General features: G+C 38.9%; 1 protein-coding gene and 1 pseudogene across 5 annotated transcripts in view; both read left to right on the forward strand.

The window, feature by feature from the left end:
• Positions 1 to 21,588, forward strand: part of RABGEF1 (RAB guanine nucleotide exchange factor 1) — a 61,410-nt gene that overhangs the window by 30,453 nt on the left and 9,369 nt on the right. For 3 of the 5 annotated variants that reach the window (XM_027041845.2, XM_027041846.2, XM_053213462.1), the window contains 4 exons: positions 2,906 to 3,075; positions 16,992 to 17,073; positions 18,225 to 18,357; positions 19,606 to 19,697. In XM_027041845.2, coding sequence (XP_026897646.1) covers positions 2,906 to 3,075; positions 16,992 to 17,073; positions 18,225 to 18,357; positions 19,606 to 19,697 — 477 coding nt within the window. The remainder of the gene's footprint in view (positions 1 to 2,905; positions 3,076 to 16,991; positions 17,074 to 18,224; positions 18,358 to 19,605; positions 19,698 to 21,588) is intronic. The other 2 variants (XM_027041847.2, XM_053213463.1) reach the window with 2 other exon arrangements.
• LOC113594587 (grpE protein homolog 1, mitochondrial-like) lies at positions 6,921 to 9,811 on the forward strand (annotated as a pseudogene).

Raw genomic sequence — 21,588 nt, forward strand, 5'->3', positions numbered from 1 at the left:
TATTTTGCCATGCAATTTCTAGCGACTTTGGCCTCCCTCAGCTCTAAATGCTGTTTCCCAAATTCAGCAGGTCTGCTAGGCTCTGTTTGAGTTGCCATGGCCTAAAAACTCTCTGTGCAGCGAGCTGGGGTACTTGTAAGACTTACCATATTTGTCTGCTTCTCTCAGGGGTTACCCTCCCATCCACCTGTTGTCCAGTGTCTGAAAAGCATTATTTCGTGTATTTTGTCTGATTTTCTAGTTGTTAAGGGAGTAGGGTGAACCCAACCCCTGTTATCCCATCATGACCAGAAGTGGAATTATCAGATTGAGTGAAGGATTAAGTTAAGTATTAAAGAACTTTTTATTTCTTTTTTCTTTTTAAAGTTTTTATTTATTTATTTTGAGAGAGAGCACACATGTGCATGCGGGGGAGGGGCAGAGAGAGAGGGGGAGAGAGAATCCCAAGCAGGCATCACACTGACAGCGCAGAGCCCAATTCAGGGCTCGAACTCATGAACCATGAGATCATGCCCTGAGTCGAAACCAAGAGTCAGGTGCTTAACCTACTGAGACACCCAGGCACTCCTTAAAGAATTTTTTCTAATCATACAGACTGTTGAATACACCTTTTGGTATTCCATATTGGTAAAAATGTTTAGAAAGGGTGCTTCCAGTTTTTGTTCTAAGTTAGATTGTACCTGATTAATTTATTTGCTTAAAAAAAAAAAATAAGTAGTACATTCAAATGGCTACAAAATAAAAGGTGTATGGTCCCTCACCCATCTAGTTCCCAGCCATCACCACCATTGTTCTCCCGTATTCAGACAACCTTTGTCATTGGTTTCTTGTGTATCCTTAGGTGCGTTTCTTCATTTCTGAACACATATATTTTTATTGTATATACTCTGTTCTATATTCTTATTCACATACTGTCGTTTTTTGTTTTTTGTTTTCACTTTAGCAATATGTTTTGAGAACTCTTTTTTTTTTTAGTACATAAAAAGTATTTTAAAACTACATAGTATTCCCTTTTATGGATTAAACCACAATTTATTAGTTCCTTAGTGGTGTGCATTGTGCCATTTTTAGTCTTGCTGTTATAAGTAGTCCTAAAATGAATAGCCTTGTATATATTTCATTTTGTACATGTGTGGTTATATCAGAAAATTTCTGAGAAATGGAATTATTGGGTCATAGGATAAATGTATTTTTAATTTTGATGATTATTGCCAAATTGCATTTCATTGCAGTTGTATCATTTTACATTCCCACCTCCACAGATGAGAATGCCTTTTTACCCCATACCCTCATCAATATCAGATTTGTGTCTGTTAATTTTTAAAATGGCATCTCATAGTAGTTTCGATTTGCATATTTGTTACGAGTGAGACTGAGCATGTTTCCTTTGTTTAAAATACATTTAGGTTTCCTTTCTGTGCAATGTTAGGATTCCTTACCCCTTTTCCTGTTGAACTGTTATTTTTCTTTCTTCTTTATAGGAGTTACTTTACATTAAGGAGAGTAGCCCTTTGTCTGTGATAAAGCTTACAAGCATTTTTTCCATCTGTTGGTTGACTTTTGACTGATAGTATTTTTAGCCATAGATATAGTGGGGTTTTTGTGTGCTTTTTTTATTTTATTTTATTTTAATGTGATTTTAGGGCTTCTATAGTTCGAATCATAATTAGGAAGCACCTGATAATCTGAAAGATATGCAAATACTTGATTTGAAAAGATAACTATAATGTGCAACTTTGTTCTGTTAACTACTTAATAGTACTGTTGGGAGGAGAAAGGGTGTTTTCACCCTTACTTTGAACATAAGTCAAACAATTTAAGTACCTCATTGGTTTGATCACCAGCTATGTGATAATAAAAGAGAGGTAGAATCTTTACTTCACCATAGTTAATAGTATATTCTTTTAGGTAGTCTACATGTGTTTGTCTCACTTGAATAATCCAGTCTTCTATTATCTGAAAACTTTACTGCAACTTCTTTATTGAAATATATCTCAGGTACTAAGGTTCAAAACATAAGATGATAGGAAGTTACTCTGAGTAAGCAGGTAATAAGTTGATTTCAGTATCTTCAGAAGATACTTTCTCTTCCTAATGATCTTTCTTTTTATGTATAAAAGGGAACTGTGGGGATATGAGTAATTTAATTCCTTACAGTTATTGGATTAGCAGTTGAATATCAGGAGGCTAGAATGTGATCAGAGAGCGCCTACTGTATTGTAGCACTGTTACCTTTATTCTTTAAAGGTCCCATTTGAAGAGGGGAAAGAGGTGTGTGGCCACTGATTAGACAGTGTTTTACTTACTTTGCTTACCTCTTTGCTGTTTGCTCTGTCATGATTGCTATGTTGGATGCGTTCTTGCACTTAGAGCAGTATGACTTGAAAAATTTTTTTGAAAACTGGATTATGGGTCAGTAATTGTTAGTCTCCACATAAATAAATGAGCCTTTGCCTTTTTGAGAAGTAGAATGGATTTGGAAGAGTTGTCTCACATCTTATAAGTCACCTAACATTTTTGTGCTTCTCCTGATTGTTATTTTGCTTATTGACTAGTTTTGTAAATTCATGCAGTCTTTGAGAAAGTTGTTCAAGATAGTGCCGCCATTTCAGCATTTATAATTAAGTATATGCGTCAAAGTATGATATATTTTGGCTAAAAAAATATTAGTAGAGCAACTTTTATTTGAATGGGAATATCTTTTAGATTGTGTAGTTTTATCTGCTTGTACTTCCTCGTCATAAAATAGATTGAGCTTACTTTAAGTGGTCCAAATATTTAAACAGAATTTAAATTCAAGTTTAACTTTGATTAAGCATAATTTAAATAATCAAGTTACATAGTTAAAGTAATTCCATGCATGGATCTTCTATGTAATGAAACTTACTATGTTTAATTTTCCCAGCAGAAATTCAGGAAGCAAAAGCTCCCAGTCCTTCCATAAACCGGCAAACCAGCATTGAAACGGATAGAGTGTCTAAAGAGTTCATAGAATTTCTCAAGACCTTCCACAAGACAGGCCAAGAAATCTATAAGCAGACCAAGCTGTTTTTGGAAGCAATGCATTACAAAAGGGTAGGTTGAGAGTAACCACTTAGAAACATAGAGTTTTGGTTTTGGGAAAGGTCTTAGAGATAATCTAGTATAACTTTGTCATTTTACACCTGGGAAAATCAGGATCCAGAGATGTTAAGTTACTTACCTAAGAGATGTCACTGAACCAAGTTAAAACCCAACTCCCAGGCTAGTACTTTTCCACTGCAACTCAGTGGTATTTGGGTCATCTTTGCATGGAAAGTCTGACATTGAAGCCACTTGTATTGTGTACTTTAGTAATAAGCCTTCCTAAATTGTCACCTTGTATGTAGTTTAAACCGCTAAGGGAACATAGTAGACCTTGAACTCTAAGTAGCAGCAGTTAGGCCAATAGCGTTCATTTTAGGGTTTTCTGTTTTTGTTTTGTATTTTGTTATAAAATACCGCTCCTTGATCAGGTGGGAGAAGGGAAAGCCAGAATTTAGATGTTGAAAGGGACCTTAGCAACTATCCAGTTTCAGTCCCTTTTGTTTTATAGATGGGGAAGGTGGGAGCCTGAGAGGATGAGTGACTTGTCAAGGTTACACAGTTAGATTTTGCCAGTGTCAGAACTAGAACTTGTGCCTTCCACAGGTGTCTCTTTAACCTGCAATTTCTAAACTGTAATCTCAATTGCAGTAATTTTTTTTTTTTTACGTTTATTTATTTTTGAGACAGAGAGAGAGCATGAACGGGGGAGGGTCAGAGAGAGAGGGAGACACAGAATCGAAAGCAGGCTCCAGGCTCTGAGCCATCAGCCCAGAGCCCAACGCGGGGCTTGGACTCACGGACCGTGAGATCGTGACCTGAGCTGAAGTCGGACGCTTAACCGACTGAGCCACCCAGGCACCCCTCAATTGCAGTAATTTATAAGACTACTTGTAAAGGGACTCATTTCTGTAAACAACGATCAATTATTTGTAACATTCTTCACCCATTAAACTCAGAATTCGCTCTAAAAGTCCCTTCTGGAAAGTGAGGAAGTCTTAGGAAAAGAGAGTAAGAAAAGCAGCAAGGTGATTAACTGCTTAGCTGTATTTCAGCTGTGGTCACTATCACTAGGCTAATAAGCAAACAGCTTCTGCCAAAATACTTTTTAAATATTGAATTCAGTTAATAAGGGAGAAAAGAAGCTTTCTCTCTTGTTTTTTGGTGTGCAGTTATACTGAGAATAAGCAGTCCTGTTTTCTTCTCAAAGTTATTTGTAAGCAGGGGTACCTGGGTGGCTGAGTTGGTTAAGCATCCGACTTCAGCTCAGGTCATGATCTCATGGTACATGAGTTCGAGCCCCGCGTTGGGCTCTGTGCTGTCAGTTCAGAGCCTGGAGCCTGTCTTTGGATTCTGTGTCTCCCCCTCTCTCTGCCCCTCCCCCACTCACTCTCTGTCTCTATCAAAAAATGAATAAACAGTAAAAAAAAAAATTTAAAGCATTTGTAAGCAGATAGTAACATTTAAAGAAAGCATATATCATTGATGGGTTTTTTTGTTTTGTTTTTGTAACATTTATTTATTTTTGAGAGAGTGTGAGTTGGGGAGGGTCAGAGAGAGAGGGAGACAAAATCTGAAGCAGGCTCCAGGCTCTGAGCTGTCAGCATAGGACTGGATGCGGGGCTCAAATCATGACATCGTGACCTGAGCCGAAGTTGAAGCTCAACCGACTGAGCCACCCAGGTGCCCATAATCATTGATGTTTTAAGTTAGAAGCAGTGATAGACTTCCTTAGTATGGAATCTTCAGAGGTCATGTGGTATACAACTTTCATTTTTTTTAAATATATAATTTATTGTCAAATTAGTTTCCATACAACACCCAGTGCTCATCCCAATAGGTGCCCTCCTCAATGCCCATCACCCACTTTCCCCTCTCCCCCACCCCCATCAACCCTCAGTTTGTTCTCAGTATTTAAGACAACTTTCATTTTTTTAGCCATAAATAAAAACTAAGCCTTTGTAGTTATTTATTCTTTTTTTCAAAATTTTTTCTAATGTTTATTTATTTTTAAGAGAAGGAGATGATGTGAGTTGGGGAGGGGCAGAGAGAGAGAGAGAGAGAGAGAGAGAGAGAGAGAGACAGAATCTGAAGCAGGCTCCAGCCTCCGAGCTGTCAGCACAGAGCCCAGGGTGGGGCTTGAACTTGGGAATGGCAAGATCATGACCTAGGCTGAAGTTGGACTCTTAACTGACTGAGCCACACAGGCACCCCTGTAGTTATTTTTTCTTTAGTCCATACAGAATGTTTACAGGATATTCATACTATTTTGGCCTAGAGACTACAGGACATATAGCATATATACTGTGTAATGCTATATTTTAGAAAAATAATAAGCTCATTTGATCAGCTCATCAGAACTGATTTGTTCATTTTTCTTTTGCTCAGAACTGTAACGTGCCCTTGTTCTGTAATAATTTAGTTGACTTTTAAACCAATATACTAAAGTAAAACAGTAATTAACTGGGGCAGAATACCATCATGCCTAACTGTTTTCAAGGCATCACTAACCCATATCTGAGAACTGAATGTGGCCTCAGATCCCTTCCATTTGAAGAGCCATTGTGCAACAGTTTTCTATTTCTACACTAGCACTAAGTGTTCTGTGGCTAAGTGTCCAAGTCTTAGGCAAGTATGTGCCACAATACCTGGCACATACCTGAAATTTAACAGATATTTGTTAAACTGAAATGTCCAGCGCTTCTCCAGGAAGCCCTTTTGCCTTTGGCTCCAAGTTAAATGTCCTTTTAAATAAATAAAACTGTTTTTATACCAGAATGAACCAATCTTACCTAATAAGCTTCAAATCACTTAATCATATAAATTTCTTGAGAGAATCTGATTGAGTGCAGTTGGGGATAGTTGCTGAGGTAATGAAGTGTGTGAAAGGTGTCCTCTGTACTCAGGTAACCAAAACTCAAAATCTTAACTTAGGCTTAGACTTAAGGCTCAAAAAACTTAATTTAATGTTCGTCTCACCAAGTAGACTTTCTAAGTCATCTTATTCTAGTGACCTATACAGTATGAAAATTCATTTCCTATATATTTGAACCCACCCTGTTGACGTTGCCATTAACTGGTGATTCTTTCTTCTGTGCCCCACAGTAGCAGTCTTCCCCAAATCTCTGAGGTCCAGAACAATGGACCACTCTTGCCCACATCTTTTTCTACTGCATTCCTGTTTTCTCCGATCTGAGTGTATGTCAGTGGTGAGCAGCCTTTTCCATATCTGGCTCAAGTCTAGAAAATTAAATATTTACAGAATTGCATTAAAAAGGTTGGGTTTATTTTCAGCCATTTTATCTTTATCACAAAACACCTCATCTGCACTCAGAATTTTTTTTTTCTTTTTTCAATTTCCTCATCCCAAAAGGATGTCTCTTTGGGATGAAATTTCATTCAGTCCTTACATAATTCATACACACTGCAGTAATACAATGTAATGCTTTACTGTTCAACAAATATTGTTGGTTGCTCAGACTCTTCTGAAGGTGGTTTATTTTGTCATTTTTTCTGTTTGGTTAATCTTATTAGCTACTTAAAATATATCTTATATTCCTTTTCATATTATTTAGAATAAGAGGTATTTTTATTGCAAACAAAATAGGCAGCTACATCATTAACACAAAATCCACTTATATGTATGTTGTCATCAGCCACTTTTCTCTTCTTAGAAGTCATCATAGCAAGAATTTAAATTTTACTAAGAAAATGACTGATGGGGGACTGGCATATACAGAAGAAGCTAAGAAGAATTTATAAGGTTTAGTGTTTTAAACTTCTTATCATTACAAAAATAACTAGAATTTAAGAAACTCACTCTAAGAGCCAAGCTTCAGATAGGTCTAAGAGTGGCCATGGATTCTGGATGTATAGGGTCACCAATGAAATGAAGGATGTATGGGTTTCTTTTTGTCATTTGGACAAAGCCTTTTTATGTGGCCAGGGTAATTTTAAAGTATTATATAGAGCCAACTTTCAATATTAACCTTTTCCATCATAACTAGAAAACCCTATTTTCTAACTTAGTAAGATCCCTTCCTTGGTGAAGTTTTTTTTCCCATAAGTTTATTTATATGAAAACATTTTCAAAACACAAAACAGACTGCAGTTAAATCAAGAAGTTTCTTTTGCTGCCCAAAATGTTTAAATCCTGCCATTGTTAATTATTAATAAATCACTCAGAAGCACTCTCCCCTATTCTGAAAGTGGAGCCTACTCTATTTTTAAAAGTGGAGCTTATTATACCCTCTACTTCCTTGAAATACATACCTTTTAATTTATTGGATATTGAATTAAAGCTTTTTGATAAGTGAATTTTGTGGATTTCTCGATGCATTATTTTTTTGAGAGGGAGAGAGAAAATCCTAAGCAGGCTCCATACCCAGCATGGACCCCCATGCAGAGCTTGATCTCATGACCACAAGACCACAACCTGAACCGAAATCAAGACTCAGCACTTAACTGACTGAGCCACCCAGGTGCCCCTCAATGCAATTTTAAAAACAAGATTCCTTTATTAGCAGTCATTCAAATATTCTTTTTCCTTACTAAAGAAGCAGTCAAGCACAAACGTAAGACCTTTTGTTACTTTCATCATTCTTTTCCCAAGCATTCATTCTATAAAATTCTGATATTGGTTACGTTATGTAAACTTAAAATTTTTCCCATGTCAACTCTCTTGCAAAACTATTTTTCTAAACCTAAATGAGGAGAAAAAAATTACAGTTTACAACATAGCTATATCTTCATTTATCTTCTCTTTCCAAGAATAAATAGAAAGCTAGGTGTCCTCCTATACCTTAAAATGACCTCACTATTCTAGGGGTGCCTGGGTGGCTCAGTTGGTTAAGCATCCAACTCTAGATTTTGGCTCAGGTCATGATCTTGCAGTTTGTGAATTCAGGCCCCATGTCAGGCTCTGTGCTGGCGGCATAGTGCCTGCTTGGGATTTTCTCTCTCCCTCTCTCTCTTTGCCCCTACCCCACTCACATTCTCTTTCTCTCTCTCTTTCTCTCTCTCTCCCTCCTTCCCTCCTTCCCTCCCTCCCTCCCTCCCTCTCCCCCTGCCTCTCTCTCTCAAAATAAATAAATAAATATTATAAACAAATGAATAAACTTTATAAATAAACTTTTTTTAACGTTTATTTATTTTGAGAGAGAGAGAGAGGCAGGGGGAGAGGGAGTGGGCTCCATGCTCTGAGCACAGAACCCAATGTGGGGCTCGATCCTATGAACCATGAGATAATGACCTGAGCCAAAGTCGGACACTTAACTGACTGAGCCACCCAGGTGCCCCTAAATAAATAAACTTTTAAAAATAATTTCACTATTCTAAACCATATGTGTGTGCAAGGAGTAGTTTGACCTGCTGTGTATTTACTGTTAGGAGAGCAGAGGTTTGTATCCAAGGCAAAGAAATTTTAATTAACAAAATAGGCTTTAATCATGATAAGAAAATTGGGGAGCTGGGCTAGGGGAGAAACCCAGGACTCAATTTTAAAGTTAGATGAGAAGTGAGGTGACAAGACAGTGGGAAAGCATCTGAGCTGATAGAATCTGTAAGTTGTAAGAACTGAAAATAGATAAAAGGTTAAATTGATAATTATGTTGAAAGTGATGAGTGAATAAAATAAGAATGTATCATAGAAGAATACAGCGATATGTACGAGAAAACTTAAGACCTTATCAAGGGGAACCGTGATGGCTCAGTGGGTGGGGCTGGCTCCCAGCTTTGGCATCGTCTCTCAGGCCCTGTCCTGTTGTGCACAGCTGCAAAACAAAAGAACAGTGCCCAGAGTAGAAGAGGACACGGGTCAAAATGGAACGGAAGAGAGGTATTTCCTCTACAGAGAGGATAGTCATGGAAGAGAGAGTGATTAGAAGAGCAACTAAAAGAGTGTACGGAAGAATAAAAGCAAGATTTGGCAGATACAGAGAACTTTTTGCCAAGGAGCCAAAAGTGGTGGAGGAGGCATAATTATATGGTATTTAGGAATTCTGCGAGGACTTGCTAGAGTTTGTAGGCATTTTAGAGAAAGCAACACAATGTGTGTTCCAAGAGAAAAAAATTAAAGATGATAATCCTATAAAACCTATAGAAGAGCCCCATAATGACAGAAATCCACATCCAGAAGGTGTTCAAAAATCACGGCTTACTCAAATTAAACCAGTTGTGGTTCAAACTGAGCCAAGTTTGACCCTACAGATGTGAGGCTTTGTTCTGCATTCTTGTTGAGGGGAAAGAGCTGGGCACAGCAGTGCTAGTTAACAAGGTGAGGTACAAGCTGATGGCCCACACCAGGACCTACCTTGGTGGGCATGGTGAAAGGAGCTTAGCTGCCTCTAACTAGCTCCTATAACTCTTGAAAGGCTGATTCGTCTTTTCTCACCCATGAGTACTTTTGACCTTTCCCCAAACTTTGTTGGAAAAACCCAAGTGGCTAAGCACACAATTAAATTAATGAACTCTAATTCAGGAGTCTGTTCACTGATTTTTAGGATTCCATGTTGCGTAGTTTCACATACTTAGAGAAGAAGCCACTTGGACACTGCTAGTCCTCTAGAGTATCATGAATGATGCTATATTTGCTCAAATTCTGGTGACATCAGAGTATCTTAAATGAATACAGTGTCTTCTAGAATCCTGTGGGGTTACTTGGCCGTGCCTCGCTGCACTGTGGTTCTTTCGCATCTCACTGTGTAAATGAAACGCAAGAGTATAAACATTTTTCTTGCTAAAAAAATTTAACGCTAGGGGCGCCTGGGTGGCTTGGTCGGTTAAGCATCTGACTTCGGCTCAGGTCACGATCTCACAGTCCGTGAGTTCGAGCCCCGCGTCGGGCTCTGTGCAGACAGCTCAGAGCCTGGAGCCTGTTTCAGATTCTGTGTCTCCCTCTCTCTCTGCCCCTCCCCTGTTCATGCTCTGTCTCTCTCTGTCTCAAAAATAAATAAAACGTTAAAAAAAAAAAATTTAACGCTGACCTTTGTGAAGAACATATGTGAGCTCATTTGTAATTACTAACTAACCAGGTGCTAAAAATGATCAACTACTGGCTTTACCTTAGAGATGTGAAATGAACATAATGTACCTTAACAATTCTCACCATCTTTATTTTGGCAGTAATTGAATTTGACAAAAACCAATTACTTTTGCTCTGTTTTGTTCATCTAAATGTAGAAATGTTTAAATCTATGTTCAACTAGCTACTAGTGACCTCAGGGTATATTCCCTAGTAAGATGGACTATCTCAAACTATGAGAACCACATGCTTGGTCTACTTTAAATGTTAATGTTTAATTTTAAATTTTTATTTAAGAGGATTGAAGCACCAGTGTGTTTATTTTCCTTAAAAAAATTATTGAAGGCAACAGAAACTGGCAGTACAAAAAATATGGACATCGAAGCTAAAACCTAAATAAATTCAACAGTTAACTGCAGTACAAAAGAAACTTAACCCAGAAAACAGATTTTGGAATTCTAAATTCTAATGATGAGATGTGCCAGGTGAACTACATAGAAAACATAATTAAGGAAATAGGCAAAGATTTTCAAAATAGAGTGGAAAGAAAAAAAAAAAAGATTTCAACCAGACAATTAAGAAGGTATACAGAATACCTCTCAGTATTAATAGTCAAAAGAATACACCCACTTGTCAAACTTTCAAACAAAACAGGAAAATTTTTTAGGAAAAAAATAAAATGACTTTACACACAGACATTATAGAAAAGATGATCCCAGTCAATAGTTTGAAAATACTTTAGGAAAAGTAGACTTTGGTAGACTGTAATTTTTCTTAGAAAACTGAAAAAACATTTTGGAATTTTGTAGAACCTAAAAATTTACCAACACAAACCTGCTCAGCTCCTTTGAGAAGAACTGTGAAGGATCTGAGATTTTGCCTACTCTCAAGTTAACAAATTAGCCTGCCATCATTCCATGGATACTGGCAGAAGCCATGAGTCCCCTGGGTCAGAAAAGAAGGCCAATTTATTACTCACAGCAGTAGCCATATCTAGAGTATATTAGCCTTTGCACCAATTCCCTGAGTGTCAGTTCCCACAGGGTAATGCAAAGACCAGGTAATGCCTGTGCTTGCAGTGAGTAATGTTAGATAAGAGGATGTTTTAAACTTGTCTGACCTTTGCCTCAGATGGAAATGTTATCTTTATTATACTGGACAATAAACAGTATACCCTTTTACTTGAGGGAGGTGCTATGTCTGTCTTCCAAGGCTATTTGCTATTTAGCTATCCTTGAAAAGATAGTGCAGAACAAAGGCAATCAGTGACTCTCCTCACAAGATCCGTAGAAATAGAAGAAATCTATGTAGAATTGTCTCCAAGTGTTTTTACAGTACTACAAAGAGAGGGGCAATGATAAATGGTCACATTTATTTCTTCTTTCATTCAACTAATTGAGCAATAGCCCTATGCCTGGCTCTGTTGTGGGAACTGAGGATATGGTGGTCAACAGTCCCCTCACGGAGCTCACATTTTAGTGGCGAAAATAATCAACAGATTTGTAATATAACATAGTGGTAAGTCCTACAAAGAATCTGAAACAAGATAAGAGGACAGAGTAGCAGGGGAGTTATTGTAAATTGTAAAATAAACAGTCTAATGTAGTGTAACTCTGTGTGATATAAATAGAAATATAAAAAGAAATTTTCTGAATAGTAACATAGAATGGCAGTGATTGTTGGAGCCAGGGGAGGGATAGGTGACTCATTGCCACTAGCAAAACAGGCCATTTAGGCCTTTAAAAGGAGGTCACAGTGTTTTTACTTAGAAGTGAGTACCACTGGGGCACCTGGGTGGCTCAGTCAGTTCAGCGTCTGGCTCTTGATTTCGGCTTAGGTCATGATCTCACAGTTCATGAGATCGAGCCCTGCGTTGGGCTCTGTGTTGACAATAAGGAACCTGCTTGGGATTCTCTCTCCCTCTCTCTGCCCCTCCCCTGCTTACTAGCGCACGCTCTCTCTGGCTCCCTCAAAATAAATATTTTTTAAAAAGTGAGTACTAGTAATCATAAGAATCAATGTACTGTGGTTTGTTCTAAGTATTGAGATATGGTGCAAATGAAAGGTAACCATGTCTGAGGCACCTAGGAGATAAAAAAGAATAATCTATTGCATAAAGTGCATAAACTGAAAGAATAACAAGTAAAATTATAGCATGCTAAAGGAAAATTAAAATATTACTGTTAAGATGTTAAGTGAAGCCCCCATATTATAAAAATAAAGTTAGATTAATAGTCTTCATAATAAAAAGTTTCATCTCACAAACTCCATAATGATAGTCCTTTTGTTAATTTAAACATAGTCTGCTTATTGAAAGGATTTGAAAAGATTTACAAAATGATTTAAACTAAGAATAGGAGAAGAAGGGACTAATTTGATGGTATTTAGAGTTTACAAACATGTTCTTATGGACACATTCTTCATGTAGCTGCTGCTTATAATTACCCACATGAAAGTCCAGGCATAGTATTAAAACTAGTTTTCTGAAGAAATATTACCAGTGGACTTAAAATTGCTCAGTCCATGGATCTATTTGTCTGGTTATCTACTTTAGTGCAGGGATGAAGCTTAGAGAATTTACAATATAAGTTTCATTGATCAATTCATAGACAAGGGCTAGATAGGAAGCAAAAAATTGAAGTCTCGTTGGGAAGCAGCAGTATGGAAAGCAAAGCCATGTATTGGACAAACTGAGCATGCTCTGATAGAGTCCCATCCTCCAGCAGCAGGAGGAGGTGGGTAGAATCAGGACTTTTCTCACAGAGTAGATGTGATCTGCTCAAGTTCAGACCCCAGAGCATGGATACATCCTGTCTCGTTGAGCTTTACTAGAAACGTCGTTCCTGTATCACATAGATATTAGTATGAAATAAGAATACTTACTGCTACAGTAGACCCATACCTATTTAGGGAGAATTGTTGAAGGTAGTTGCAATAAAAAGGAGAAGTGAAGGATTTATCATGTGGCCCGTGGCACTTTTTGTCCTTCTGGTTTTTAATTCTCATAGAATATTATAATTACTTATTTGTGTTCAATCTTCCCATTCAAATTGAATGCCTTCTGGGCATTTTATTAATTTTGTTTTTAATACCTTGTCTGGTACAGTGGCTAGCAATTCTGATCATGCAGCAAGTGCTTTTTGAGTGAATAGAAATAAAATTTCCATGAAATTTAGGAAAAATGATCTTCTCAGGAAAATCTAAGTGTACTAATAGAGGTGTCAATTTATTGGCATAACAAGATAAATTCATAAAGTTCAGTTACAGTATGACACACTGGTGATAAAAAGCTAAAGAGCCTAGCACAGTATTAAAAAATAGTAATTTGGGGGGCGCCTGAGTGGCTCAGTCAGTTGAGCGTCCGATTTCAGCTCACATCATGATCTCACAGTTCTTGGGTTCAAGCCCTGCGTCGGGCTCTGTGCTGACAGCTTAGAGCCTGGAGCCTGCTTCAAATTCTGTGTTTCCCTCTCTCTCTGCCCTTCCCCTGCTCACACTGTGTCTCTCTCTCAAAAATAAACCTTTAAAAAATAGTAATTTTTAAATGTAATAGCGATAAATAGCATTAAATATTAGTAAAAGTCTAGTAAGGCAAGTTAGTTCATACAAAGATTTAAAAGACTAAGGATTAGGGGTGCCTGGGTGGCTCAGTCGGTTAAGCGTCTGGCTTCGGCTCAGGTCATGATCTCACAGTCCGTGAGTTCGAGCCCCGCGTCGGGCTCTGTGCTGACAGAACAGAGCCTGGAGCCTGCTTCGGATTCTGTGTCTCCCTCTCTCTCTGCCCCTCCCCTACTCATGCTCTGCCTCTCTCTGTCTCAAAAATAAATAAAAACATTAAAAAAAATTTTTTTTTTTTTAAATAAAAGACTAAGGATTGTTGGGGTGCCTGGATGGCTCAGTCAGTTAAGTGTCCAACTCTAGATTTCAGCTCAGGTCATGATCTCATGGTCGTAAGGTCAAGTCCCATGTCAGGCTCTGCACCGATAATGCTAAGCCTGCTTGAGATTCTCTCTCCCTCCCTCTTTCCCTCTCTGTCTCTCTCTGTCTCTCTCTGTCTCTCTGTCTCTCTCTCTCTCTGTCTCTCTCTCTCTCAAAGTAAACAAACATTTAAAAAATAAAAGACTAAAGATAGTACCTTGGATCTAGGTAAGAAAAATTTAAATTACAATGTTATATTTATTCTAGAAAAAAAAGCAAATATATAATCTCTTTGTGTGGTGGGTTTGGGAATAAGAATTTGGTAGGAGAGGTTTCTAAATCTAGCAGACTTCAAAATATATCCTAAAATGAAAGACATCACAACTAGGTGAGATTTTAATTAAAAAATTAAAATATAGGACAGTGAAATAAACCAGGGATTCCAGAAATAAATTCGGTTTCTCAGGAGCAACTGGGGGAACAGAGGGAGCAGTGTTGCTTTTTACTTACTACCTGCTACTGACAAAGGGAAGTTTGTATATAGATTACTTACGGTCCATATTTCATACTTGCACCTTACATTTCGGCCAAATAAGAGTTAAACATAAAAAAACTTAGAAGTAAATTAGTGAAGTTGATTAGTATATTTATTTGTGCTGGAGAGATACTTATTTCTGTGGAGAAATTTAAAACAGTTTTCAAGCTGCAATTGAACTCTTAAATATTGTTCTTAAGGATCAGGTAAAAGGTTTAGTGGTATTAACTTTTTAAAAGCTGTGTAACGTAAAATAAAAGGTAGAATGGAAGGCAGCACTGGAAAATTGTGGTAAATACAAATGAAAGCAACATTTCAAAACGTCTAAAGTTTACTTAGTACCAAGTTCTTGCTTAGACAAAGGATCAATTTTAATTCAACCGAAGGACTTTTCTGTAAATACCTAGTTAAGAAAGCAGCAGGTGCACTGTGAGTGCTGTGAGGCCCACAAGGCTGTTTGGACTAAGGGAATGAAAGACTGCTCTTAGAAGTAAGGTATGAACAGAGCCTTCCTCGGACAGCTGTTGGAAGACTGGAGAGGAATCAAAGTAATGCAGACAGAGAGTAACTTTATAGTGTTGGAGAGGTGGAATAGCCAAAAGCAGACCTCAGAACAATTGGGTAACCTGGCAGGGTAAGCGGGAAGGAGGAAGGGGTGGTGATTCTGAGTTCAGGCTTCAGGATTCATCTGATGGACAACCATTGGAAGTATGATGCTCCGATGATTAATCTCATTCTGTGCTCAGATCTGAATCTCAGATGATCAGTTGGACTGTGGGGTGCAGGATAGATTGAAAAGTGAGAAACGTCAAAGTTGGGGAGAGCAGCTATACTCGAGGGGAGGGTTGCTGAGGCCCAAACCAGGAAAGGATACTTGGGAGGGACATTGTAAAAGGCAGAACGACACGATCTGGACCCTAACGCGTCTTTCGGGATTTAAGCCAGAGTGACAGGGTCTGCAGGCTTTCACCAAGGCCTTATGGGCCCTTGCCTGCATGCTGTCATTGGCCTGCATAGAGGCAGGCTGTGAAAAACGGTCCTGTGGAATTTGTCCTGGGCCATGATCATGCCTTTCTACAGTGAGTCTTTAGGAGAACCCTTGAGAGAAATTTCTGGGTTTGGTGTCAGAATTTCACCTGAAGGGTTCATTTGCATTTATATTTTGAACACCCAATTATGTGACTATTTTTGTCTTGGTGATGACTGCTAGAAAGTTTAGTTAGAGACTAAACTGGACTGACTGGACTAATTTCTCTAAGGACTACATTTTTCTGTTGTTCCTGCCTCTGTATTCTGCTTCTCTCCATGTTTTGTGTTTCTTCCTATCATCTTCTAGTTGTTTTTAAGTGTTTATTTATTTATTTTGACAGAGAGAGAGAATGAGAGAAAGAGTGCAGGAGGGGTAAGGGCAGAGAGAGAGGGAGACACAGAATCCTAAGCAGGCTCCAGGCTCTGAGCTATAAGCAGAGCCGACACAGGACTCGAACCCATGAGATCATGACCTGAGTCAAAGTTGGACCCTTAACCGACTGAGCCACCCAAGCGTCCCTATCATCTTCTAGTTAACTGTGCTAAACTGTGTTTATATTTTTTAATGTTTATTTCTTTTTGAGAGAGAGAGACACACACACACAGAGTTCGAGCAGGGGAGGGGCAGAGAGAGGGAGACACAGAACCCGAAGCAGGCTCCAGGCTCTGAGCTGTCAGTACAGAGCCCGATGCAGGGCTTGAACTCATGAACTCATGAGCCACCTGGGCTCCCTGAACTGTGTTTATATTTTATGTAGACTTTATTCTTGAAAAGAAAGTAGGGAATAAGTATACATATTATACCACATAATGAGTAAACCCAAATAAAAATTACGAAGACCATTATTGTAGGGGCCCTGGAGAAATAAATACACATACATGGCTAATGACTCTGCACTGGGAGGTTCTGAGGATTGCAATCTAGCAGTAGATACTTAGAGATACAAAGTTGTTCATATTTATTGAACTGTTAATGTCACTCTTGAAAATGTATCACAAAGAAATAACCCAAGAGAAACAGTCCACACAATTGTACATAATAGTGAAAAAAAAAAGAGAGAAACCCAAATGCACAGTGGTAGAGACTGGTTAAATACATCATTTAATATAATGGGATGTGAGAAAGCCACCAAAAATGATTAAGTAGATCAGATAAATAGAAATGCACATAAGTGTGTAAATTATCAAAATATGCATTATATCCATGTAGGAATACATATATACATCAGAAGAAATAAGAGGTCATGGGGTGTTGTAAATAACATTACAGGACAGACTTTTCTTTTCTACAGGGTTATATAATTGGTAGGTACTTTTGAGATTAGCACCAATTAAGGAGTGGATTTTGGAAACTTTATAAAATTTAGAGCTTTATGCGTGATCTTTCTTCAGCTACCAAGCAACCTCTTTGTCCCTTTTTTTCAGGATTTAAGCATTGAGGAACAGTCAGAGTTTACTCAGGATTTTTACCAGAATGTGACTGAAAGAATGCAGACTCGTGGAAAAGGTAATACTTTGGTAGCCAGCCATTAAGGGATTGCTGGTCAGTTGTACAGAGTCTGACCTTTGAGTCTTTTAGAACTTTCTCTGTTTCTCTGATGGCCTGGCTGGTTTGCCAACTCTGTCCTATAAATGACTCCACTGACATCCTGGTAGCTGGTCTTATCCTTAGAGTGTCTTTCAATACCACCATGTGTACCATTCCAAAGTAATCACAGCAGTTGGGTAATTTATTGAACAATGTTTAATAATTCCATTAGGGGTAGGGGCAGAGTCGATTAAAACCCACTTAGGAGGCTTCTAAATGAAACCCCCATCTTGGAATCACCATTATGGTGAGTCATTTTTCATGATTATGTATTCCTCAGATGGGTGGGGGTGGAATAAAAATTGAGAATCAGGGACTTAGAGCTGTAGGGTTTTCGAGATTTTCTTGAATTTGACTTCCATTGATGTTGGGTTTCAGGATATACTTAGCATACATGTATAAATGAGAAATAAGCCCCACCTATACACCTCCAAATCTCCAAGGTTTTATAGTAAACCTCAGAAAAAATGGAAGAGTGGGTTGCTGTCATTCTGTTTTTGGAATTACAAGTGCTTTTCTAATGTAGCAATAGGGTGTGAGCCATGCTGAGGTCTTCCCACTTGGCAAGGCATGCAACCTATTAGGTCCCGCCAAGCAGCTTAGGTTAGAACTGGCAGTTCTGTGAGTGGCAGTCCCAAAAATTGAGGTTAAGGTTTTAAAGGGTATTTTTTATTTTTTTATTTAAAAAGATTTTTTTTAATATTTATTTATTCTTGAGAGAGAGAGAGAGAGACAGAGCATGAGTGGGGGAGGGGCAAAGAGACAGACACACAGAATCCGAAGCAGGCTCCAGGCTCTGTGCCGTCAGCACAGTGCCTGACGCGGGGCTCGAACTCACAAACTGTGAGATCATGACCTGAGCCAAAGTCAGACACTTAACCGACTGAGCCACCCAGGCGCCCCTAAAGGATATTTTTTAATGTAACATCTTGTACTTTTGTTTCTGGGTATATTTAATGTATTAACTAGTAAATTAGTTTTCTGCTATGTCGGAAAAACTATGAAAACATATTCTTAATTTAAACTGTCCATCCCTCTCTTGAGCTTTTATGTCCATTTGGATATTTCAGTGCCTCCGGAAAAAGTTGAGAAGATAATGGATCAGATCGAAAAGTACATCATGACTCGTCTCTATAAGTATGTGTTCTGTCCAGAAACTACCGATGATGAGAAGAAAGATCTCGCTATTCAAAAGAGGATCCGGTAGTTGGTTGTTTTGCTTTGTCTTGTGTTTACTATCTACCATGGGAAGAACACGTTGTGGGAGAACAGAGCACTTGCATTTCAAACCTTGAGAGCAAATAACAGCAAAGGGACCTGCCGTCCTTAGCACTGAGCTTCTTTGTGGTGTCAGAAAGACCAGGAATATGGTAAATTGCTAGGAGGAAAGGCCTGAAATCACCTTCTTGCTTATCCTTCTGACTCCAGCAGCTTTAGATGAGAAGCAGATCCAGTGTTTGAGATTGTTTCAAAATCTCCAAAACTTCCAAGGAACAGGTGGAAATTTCATTACTTCTCATTGCTTTGTCCCGTCTTGTGAGGCAGGAAGTTAAGCTGGACATACCCATATTAAGGTGTCATTATTCCCCACCCCCCCCAACCAGTGGTGCTCCTTATTTAGCTGTTCCTCCAATCACATCCTCCCCCAGCACTGGGTTGATAACACTTCCCAAAGTGCTTAATCTTCCATGGGCAGTAGAGTGGGCTCTATTCCCCCAGGGCTCTATTCTGGTGGCAGTGAAACACTTAGGAAATAGGCCATCTAAATGTGGGAATAGGTCTGAGGTTGGTTGTGCACAGGTGTTTCTGGAGGAGGGGGCCTAGGAATCCAAACGGTGTTCCCAGACAGTGGGGCTGGTAATTGGTAGATCTGTTCTTGGTAGTGTCACCCCAGAAGTGAGGACTTGGTATTGGGAAGGTGACAGATGGAGCCAGAAGGAGCTAGATGGGCTTTGGACTGACATGCAGGGTGAGAGCATTTGTCAGACAACCGGTGAGGGTCAGCAGCAGAGTCTCTGCTGGGAAGCTAGGGTGTGGCCAGGAAATTCAGTGATTCAGACTAGGGCGACACACACTTGTTGACCTCTTACTCAGTCTCATAAGTTGAAGGCAGAGCCTAAGTGGACATTAAGGGTGATGGACAGTGAAGAGAGGAAGCAGCAGATTCTTCTCAGATCTTTATCCTCAAATATCTCTTCAGCCTCAGTATAATCTCATTTCAACCAGTAAAGTTGTCTTCTGCTTTCCTTGTGATAAGTGCCGAAGAGAAGCCTCATTTAAGGATTCTAGTTACTTCAGCTCAACCCCTAATATGTTCAGCAGCGATATGCTTGGGCCTACAATGGCCTCATTAGTCAGTGGGGTCCCATATTTCCCCTTAACTGAAGGACATGACAAGACAAATGGCTGCAGTGTATTCTTGGGATTTTTACTGTCTTTCCCTCTTTGTAGAGCCCTGCACTGGGTTACACCTCAGATGCTTTGCGTCCCTGTTAATGAAGAAATTTCCGAAGTATCTGATATGGTGGTGAAAGCAATCACAGGTCAGTGAAACTGAGAGCTTTCTTATCTGGGTGTTTCTCCTTGAAGTTAACATAAATCCATACTTAAGTCAGTGAGCAGCCAGATAGTAAGGTATATTGCCAAAGGTATATTGGAATGTGGGAAAAGCGTTTTGCAAGAGTGCTAGTTTTATAAATTTGAAGCATTCACATTAGCAGGTAAACTACATTTCCCCTTTATTTTCTGTGACCAGGGTCTCTTATTTCTTGGGCATTGAACTAAACCAAGGTCAAATGCAGCTAAGGCTAATTTCTTAAAACTCAGTGGCATTTGTATATTCAAAATAATTTTAGAGGGAGGAAGGGAGTTGGTGGTACAAGGTACTCCGCAAGCTGAAGTTACATATTAAAATGATGTCTCTCTAATTGGCTAATTAGAGATGTGCTTTGGATTATTTTTCTAGTTTGTCTAAGAAGTAAATGAAGTGCCCTGAATTGATGTGGTTCCAGCATCCTGGACAGGTCCAGGCACCTAATAAGGTTTCTGTTTCTTAGTCATAGGAATAGCCCAGCAGAAATAGCCCACGAAAATTTTAAAAAAGCAAAGAACCAAAACAAATTGCTCCTACTAGAGAAGACATCCAACCTAGGCCAGCTTCTCCTCAATTAAGAAGAGTTGGAAAGACTTGCCCATTTAGAGATTGTTAGTGAAATTCTGCTGGGAAAGAAAGTTAGTTGCTCAGCTGCTATTAGCAGTGTTGGAGGCAAACCGTTAGGTAGGCTCCTTTGGTTGTAAGAATTAGAGACTCACTCCTGTTACAGGAAGAAATAGGGGGTTACTTAAGAGATTATCAAGGTAGGAAAGGAAGCCACACTCTCACGGAAACTTAGCTCCACAGCCCCTCTGGGGACTGGGATATCTGCTGTTAACGTGATTCTTGCGCTCTTTCAGGTTCTGCTTCTCTTTGTATATCTCTGCATTTTAACTCCTGTTGTTAAATGAATTGTTTTCTGTAATTCCCCTTGCAGAGTCTAACTGGCCTAGCTAAATTCTGTCATCTTTGTTGTTCAAAGCTTTTCTGCAAGGCTGTGTTATAGGCTTCATGAATTGACTCCTTTGGGTCAAGGCCCACCCCCACTCCTACCTTTTGCTCAGGGAACATCATAAGAGATTGAAGGTGAGAAGCCTGGATATGGACATTGTACTTGTGTTTTTTCCCAAAGACTCTTACCAAGTTCAAGACCAATTGGTTTATGTTTAAAGTACTTCAAAAGGAGTTTATGTTTGGGACTCTTTTCTGAAATGCCATAGGATAGACCTTATAAAACCAGAAACTACAGGAGCCAGACCATTGTTTGCTTAAGAATAGAACTAAGAGGATTTTAATACATCAACAGTTTGTTAATAGAATTTGAGAGATGAAACTTTTTTCTCTCAAGTCATCTGAGTTGGAGTTTGAAGAGATATTTTAGTAGTAGAAATTTGGCCACAAGATTTTATTTTATTTTTTAATGTTTACTCAGAGAGAGAGAAAGAGAGAGAAGAAGAAGGAGGAGGAGGAGCAGTGAGAGAGAATCCCAAGTGGGCACCACACTGTCAGCACAGAGCCTGATGTGGGTTGGAACCCACAAACCATAAGATCATGACCTGACCCAAAACCAAGAGTCAGACACTCAGCCAACTGAGCCACCCAGGCGCCCCTGGCCATAAAATTTTAAAAGCCTTCTTACTCTTCCTCATCTTAACCCCCATATCTTGCCAATCCAAGTACAGATACGTTCTGCCTCTATGAGGGCCAAAGGTTCTAATGATCACTGTGTTCCTAATCTGAAGTTGTTAGCCTAAGTACAGGAGTCCCAGAGAGGACAGTCTGTAACAGTGGTCTTAAATATGGAGACATCAGTTAAATGTCTCTACATTGTCCCAGGTGCT

Source organism: Acinonyx jubatus, chromosome E3 (assembly GCF_027475565.1).
Source record: "Acinonyx jubatus isolate Ajub_Pintada_27869175 chromosome E3, VMU_Ajub_asm_v1.0, whole genome shotgun sequence".
Classification (NCBI taxonomy): domain Eukaryota; kingdom Metazoa; phylum Chordata; class Mammalia; order Carnivora; family Felidae; genus Acinonyx; species Acinonyx jubatus.